At 51.9% G+C, this 6,746-nt stretch overlaps 1 protein-coding gene across 1 annotated transcript; it reads right to left on the reverse strand.

Annotated features, from left to right (window-relative positions):
- Nucleotides 1-640: 640 nt before the first annotated feature.
- Nucleotides 641-6,482, reverse strand: LOC129502460 (uncharacterized). Its single transcript, XM_055314059.1, has 6 exons — nucleotides 6,458-6,482; nucleotides 3,652-4,044; nucleotides 2,769-2,912; nucleotides 2,132-2,350; nucleotides 1,779-1,912; nucleotides 641-1,475 (listed from the first exon to the last, which is right to left on the reverse strand). Exons 1-6 carry the CDS (start codon nucleotides 6,480-6,482, stop codon nucleotides 1,113-1,115), a joined length of 1,278 nt encoding a protein of 425 aa, XP_055170034.1. The 3' UTR covers nucleotides 641-1,112.
- Nucleotides 6,483-6,746: the final 264 nt, after the last annotated feature.

Below are 6,746 nucleotides of genomic sequence, written 5' to 3' on the forward strand. Positions count from 1 at the left end.
TAAGAATCAGTCCCCAAAATCGGGGTGGTAGTGTTGCAGAGTCTCTGGTAGCCCCGGGGGGGGGGGTGTTCCTATGCAGGTTCCCTGTCCTGTAACTTCTGTAAGGGTGAGTTGTGGTTGGGAGTCGGGTGTGCATCCCTGAGTGCTAGTGATGTTATTATAGGTCCCTGAAGTAGCAATTCCCTCATAATAAGGGGGGAGGGAAGCAAGGCAGAGCCAGCAGGATTTAGTTACATCGGGGCTGGTTCGATTAAGGGCCAGGAATGCCCCTATGATAAGATTAAACAGTCGTTGTCCCGTCTCGGGTGACGACCGAGGGGTTGGAGTGACCGCGAAGTTAGTGGGTGCGGCGCTCCCTGCGGCTAGGGCCGGGGCAGCTCTTTGTTCCCCGAGGACCGCGTTAGGCCCGATCGCCACGGGGTCTGGGGATTCTATTTTTAGTTTAATTCTGAATATAAAACCATCATCTGTTCTTTCTTTGTATAACCTGAGTCCCCACGTATATCCATTGGCCCAGTAAGTAGCCCTTTTTCCGGGCTCCGTGAAGGATATCCGTAGGGGATGACACCACCCTTGGCAGGGCCCATAATTAAGGGTTTTCCATTTGCTGCATGTCGGGTGAGTATAGTTAGCCTTGACAGTGATATAATCCCAGGAGGAGGAGGGCCTCCATTCTGTATCCCCAGTAGTTTCGCACCCCCAATTTTTACAATAGAAATATTCCCCTCCTCCACAGGTGGGATTTAGCCTGCGATCTCTGTGGTGCCCGGGACAGACATAAAAGGGAAGAGTGCTTAGCATGGCCCTTCTGTCAGGCGTGCCACATCCTCCCCATGGGTCTAATCCCAGTCGCCCTGGAGGGCTTTCTTGGTTAGGGGCTCTAGAGGTGTCGAAGTATCCCTCTAGGTCCCATGGGCTAGGGGCCCCTATGGTTAGCTTGCATAGGTCAGGATATAGGTCAGGCCACCAGGTTCCCACGGGGGCGGTCTTAGTTATAGACCAGACCTCGTCACCCCCAGACGTTAGTACCTGCCAGGTTAACCTTTTGAGGGCATGAGGGTCACCTTTGGTGGAGGTGAAGAGCGCTAGGAGAGGTAGGAATATAACAACTGTCATTGAACAATTTTTGAAAGTCTTATCTTGAGCGGGTTTTGGGTGCGGTGGAGCTTCCATTGGAGTGGCTCGTCCGGTCCGTCCTGGCTGGCGTCAGCGGTGCTCGTTGATGGGGCGCGCTGGACGTGTGAGGCGTGGACCCAAGCAGCAATGCCGTCTACCTTTAAGGCGGTTGGGGTGGTCAGTAGGACAGTATATGGGCCCTTCCAGCGGGGCTCAAGCGTCCTGGACTGATGTCTCCTGACGTAGACGGAGTCCCCGATCTGGAACGGGTGTGGGCCGGTTGTGTCTCCGGGGCGGTAGACAGCCGCAAGGGGTTTCCAGATCTGGTGCTGGATAATCTGGAGCGCCTTTAGCCTGTCCTGTAAACCGGGAGTGTTAGCAAGAGGGTCAATAGCAGAATCTAGTAAGTCCGTTACTGGTGGGGGACCTCCACAGAGAACCTCGTAAGGAGTTAGCCCATGGCGCGTGGGAGTGTTCCGGACTCGGAACAGAACCATAGGGAGGAGTTGGACCCAGTCTCTAGTGCCAGTCTCCAATGTCAATTTAGTTAGGGTCTCTTTAATTGTTCTATTCATTCTTTCTACCTGACCTGAGCTCTGGGGTCTGTATGCACAATGTAATTTCCAATTTATCCCCAGTAATCTGGCCACCAACTGACTTACCTGGGAGACGAAGGCGGGGCCGTTGTCCGACCCTATTACCTTGGGCAGTCCAAACCGGGGGAAAATTTCTTCCAGGATTTTCTTGACAACCACCTGGGCGGTTTCTCGCTTGGTGGGGAAAGCTTCTGTCCAGCCTGAAAAGGTATCTATAAACACTAGGAGGTACTTGTTACCATATTTACCTGGCTTGATTTCGGTGAAGTCTACTTCCCAATTAGTTCCGGGTCTTTCTCCCCTCATCCTGGTTCCCTCAGGCATCTTGAGGTGTTTGGTATTTACCTTAGCACAAGGTACACAAGCGTCGGTTACCTGTTGGATCAGGGAGGGGAGTTTGGGAATGTAATAGGTCTGACCTTCTCTCCGGAGGAGTGCTTTTAATTTTTTGTGTCCGAGGTGAGTCCATCGGTGGAGGTGAGTCACCAGTTCTTTGGCCCTTTTCTGGGGCAGGACCGTCTTCCCTTGGTGTTTCCAGACCTTCATTTGCTCGTCATATTTTGCCCCTATTTGCTGGACGATATCTAGGTCGCTGTCTGAGTACTCGAGAGAGAGTTGCCCCGGTGTCCGGACAGCCTCTGGTACTTGTAGGGAGAGGCCTGTGGGCCTAGTGCAGCGGCCCGTGCTGTCTCATCGGCCATCCTGTTCCCCTCTGCTACTGGGTCATTGCCTCGCTGATGCCCAGGACAGTGAATTATACTCAGTTTTCTCGGCAGAAAGAGGGAATGGAGAAGATCTTGTATTTCTTCTCTGTTTTTGATGTTTTTACCTGCTGAGGTTAGGAGACCCCTTCTACGGTATATTTCTCCATGAACATGGGCAGTTGCAAAAGCATATCTGCTGTCAGTATAAATGTTGACCTTTTTGTCCTTAGCCTTTCTTAGGGCCTGAGTTAGGGCTATAAGCTCTGCCCTTTGAGCTGAAGTCCCAGGCTCTAAGGCACTGGCCCAAATGACAGCTTTCCCATCTACCACGGCTGCCCGGCTTTACGCTCACCATTTCGTAGAAAGCTACTCCCATCGGTGTACCAGGTTGCTTCAGCATCTGGCAAAGGCTGGTCCGTCAAGTCCCCTCTGGTGCCATGGACTTCAGCTAGGATCTGGTGGCAATCATGCATTACTAGGGAGGGGGACTCGGTTTCTGGAAGCAAGGTGGCCGGGTTTAGAGATGTAGCCGTTCCAAACTGTATCCGCTCAGAATTCAGTAACATGGCCTGATAATGGGTGACCTGGGCGTTTGAGAGCCATCGATCAGGGGGCTGGCGGATGACTGTCTCTACGGCGTGGGGGGCCACCACAGTGAGGGGTTGGCCGAAAGTCAACTTGTCTGAGTCTTTTACCAGGACTGCCACAGCCGCTATTATTCGGAGACATGGGGGCCATCCTGCAGCCACGCTGTCTAATTTTTTGGAAAGTATGCCACGGGCCTTTTCCAGGGTCCCAGTTTTTGAGTTAGGACCCCTTTGGCTATTCCATTATGTTCATCAACATATAGCGTAAAAGGCTTGGTTACATCTGGGAGGCTCAGGGCAGGGGCGGTCAATAAGGCCCTTTTTATTTTGTCAAAAGCCAATTGCTGCTCCTTTCCCCAGTGGTAGGGGTGTTGGATTTCGTGAGAGGATATAGGGGAGCCGCCATCTCCGCAAACCCGGGTATCCAGAGGCGGCAGAACCCAGCACTGCCGAGGAACTCTCGTAGTCCTTTGGCATTAGTGGGTGCTGGGATCAGGGCTACAGCCTTTTTGCGGCTCTCCGTCAGCCACCTCTGGCCTCCTTCCAGGAGATATCCCAGATAGGTCACTTGTCTCTGGCCTATTTGGGCCTTTTTGGCGGAGGCCCTATACCCCAGTTCTCCCAGTCTCTCAAGCAGGGCCCCCGTACCTTTTACACAATCCTGTTCTGTCCTAGCCGCCAGGAGCAAATCATCCACGTACTGCAGGAGGACGAGGTCCGGATGGCCAACTCGGAAATCTGCCAAATCCCGATGCAAGGCCTCATCGAACAAAGTGGGGGAGTTTTTGAATCCCTGCGGCAGCCTTGTCCAAGTGAGTTGTCCTGAGAATCCCGTCTCAGGATCTTTCCATTCAAAAGCAAAAATAGGCTGGCTTTGAGAGCTTAACCTCAGGCAGAAGAATGCATCTTTTAGATCTAACACCGTATACCAGACATGGCTTGGGGGTAAGGTGCTGAGCAAGTTGTAGGGATTCGGCACCGTGGGATGTATGTCCTCTGTCCTCCAGTTAACCTCTCGTAAATCTTGTACCGGCCGGTAATCTCCTGTGCCGGGTTTTTTTTTACGGGTAATAGAGGAGTATTCCAGGGCGACTGGCAAGGTATTAAAATGCCCAATTGTAATAGTCTCTGTATATGGGGCCGAATGCCTTCTTTGGCCTCTTTGCTCATTGAATATTGCCGGATCGATATGGGGGTGGCCGAGGGTTTTAAGTTTATAATTATGGGCGGCTGGTTTACAGCTAGTCCCATTCCGGCCGTTTCCACCCAGGCCTGAGGGTAGTTAGTGAGCCATTCAGAATCTAGGGGCTGCACGGACGGTGGAGAGTCCTCGTGCAGCCGGTGTTCATCCTCTAGGCGCAAGGTCAGTACCTGGAGGGGCTGCCCTCCCGCGCCAGTAATAGTGGCCCCTTTTTGCTGAAAATGTATCTGGGCCCCTACTTTTGAAAGAAGGTCTCTGCCTAGGAGAGGGTAAGGGCAGTCTGGGACCAGTAAGAAGGAATGCGTTACTTGCCCAGTGCTCAGGTGGACCTTCCGTTCGGTTGTCCATCGATATAACTTGCCTCCAGTTGCCCCCTGAACCCAAGACGTTTTAGAGCTCAAGGGTCCTTTTGCCTCAGTTAAAACTGAATGTTGAGCTCCCGTATCGACCAGGAAGGTCACCGGCTGTCCCCCCACTTTAAGGGTTATCCGAGGCTCGGGGGGGGTTCCTGGCCCTGACACCCCTAATCTTCATCTTCTAGGGACAAAACAGGAATGGGCTTCTTTTTAGGTCCCTGCGTTTGGCCCTTCCTTGGGCAATCTTTAACCCAATGTCCTTTTTCCTTGCAGTAGGCACACTGGTCTCGTTCAACCCGTGGTCCTCTTTTGTCTCCCAGGTCCCTACTCTGTCCTGACTTACTCTGCCCTGAGCCCTGTACTACGGTGGCCAGTATAGCCTTCTATTAACCTCTGCAGAAAACCTGCCGGCGTCTCATCTTTTCCCTGCACTATAGCACGTACCTTTGCCAAATTGGTGGGGCGACGCCCTGCCCCTTTGAGACCCGCTAGGAGTACCTGGCGATAGAGACGGAGCCGCTCCCTACCAGCAACAGTGTCGTAGTCCCAGGTCGGGCGAACCAAGGGGAAAACATCCTCAATTTCCTTAGGCAGCCGGGTCGGCCTCCCATCCGCCCCCGGGACGTTTTTCCGAGCTTCGAGGTAGACGCGCTGTCTCTCCTCCGTGGTGAGGAGAGTCTGCGGGAGCTGTTGGCGGTCATCCCAGGTCGGCTGATCGAGGTGTCCATTGGGTCCTGGCTGAAAGACCAGGGCCTTCACCTGCAAGATAATGTCAATATTAAAAGTTCCGTTCCTGGGCCACCCGACGTTGAAAGCCGGCCACTCTGAGGAGCAGAAGGTGACCCATCTTAGTCTTCTGACTTCGACCGAGAGATTGTGTGCCCGGCCGGCGACTTCTTCCAGTGATCTAGAGCGAGGCTTAAAGGGGTGGTTACAGTCTGCCCCAGGGGTGTAGAGAAGGGGTGAGCGGTGAGGAGGAGGACAGGAAAGGAAGAAAAACACGGAACGAACAGACGCACACGAACGACAGGACTGGCGCGGCAGGTTCAGATGGGAGCGGTACGAACGACGACCCTCCCCGAAGAGGAGGGAGTGCCGGGGCTCCGTTCCTCTTCCAGACCACTCCGGAGTCCGACTCCGGAGGGGGACCAGGGGTCTCGGGCACGTCTGCCTCCCCCGCTGGTCCAAATACAGAATACAGAGTACAGCGTCCTGCAGGCACAATACAGACCCGGCACAAAACAGACCCGGCCAGTCAGACAAACGGACGAGACAGATAGACATTTAGCGAGCTCGGTCTTACCTCCTACCGGTCTTAGGATTGAGTCTGGGGCGTCTCAGATCCCGGACGAGCCCCCAAATGTTGGACCCTGGCTCACGGGTGCCAACATGGCCCGGTGGACGCCCCAGAGACTCAGACCCCAGACAGGCAGATGCAATTAGCAAGAGGGTTTATTGAACGTTTGCGCAAACGGGCTCTCCGCCTCCGAGGAGGAAAAGAGCCCCGATTAGCAATTACAGGGATCTTTTAAAAGGCAAAAGGAAAGAAACTGCCTAAAGACAAAAGAACCGCGGGAGTCACATGGCATCCAGGCTGATTTCGGGGAGGGTCAACATGAACCTATTCAGGGACATTCCAATCAGGGTGTGTGTGTGGGGGGGAACGGTTTTCTTATTGTAAACAGAATGCTTTTAGTTGCTAAAATTTCAGGAAGACGCCTGGATGGGCTGCCTCTGGATTAGGGCTGGCCCTACTTACAAGGGGGGGGGGAGGTTTCTTCAATATAATCTATGAATATATGATATCTTTTAATAATTGTAAAGTATATAAATATCAATATCATGGAAACACCATGAGGGCTTAGGCTTCTTATATTTTCATTGAATGCTATAATACCAATTGTAGAAGCCTGAGCCCTCATGGTGATTCCATGATATTGATATTTATATAATACTTTAAAATTATCAAAAGATAACATGTTCAGTTTCTTACAGTTCCATTGAATGCCATAATACTATTATCAAAATATTATTTTTATTTATTAAATTATATGCTATAACATGTATAATCCTAATGTTTTTATTGGGTTATATTGTTTTCTTTCTTAACATATATTTCTTTTCTTAATGATCTAAACTTTGTTGCCAGTGTGTAGGTCTGCAACTCAACTTACTTTTTAGACCAA

The sequence above is a fragment of the Nyctereutes procyonoides genome, unplaced genomic scaffold, assembly GCF_905146905.1.
Source record: "Nyctereutes procyonoides isolate TBG_1078 unplaced genomic scaffold, NYPRO_anot_genome, whole genome shotgun sequence".
In the NCBI taxonomy this organism is placed as follows: domain Eukaryota; kingdom Metazoa; phylum Chordata; class Mammalia; order Carnivora; family Canidae; genus Nyctereutes; species Nyctereutes procyonoides.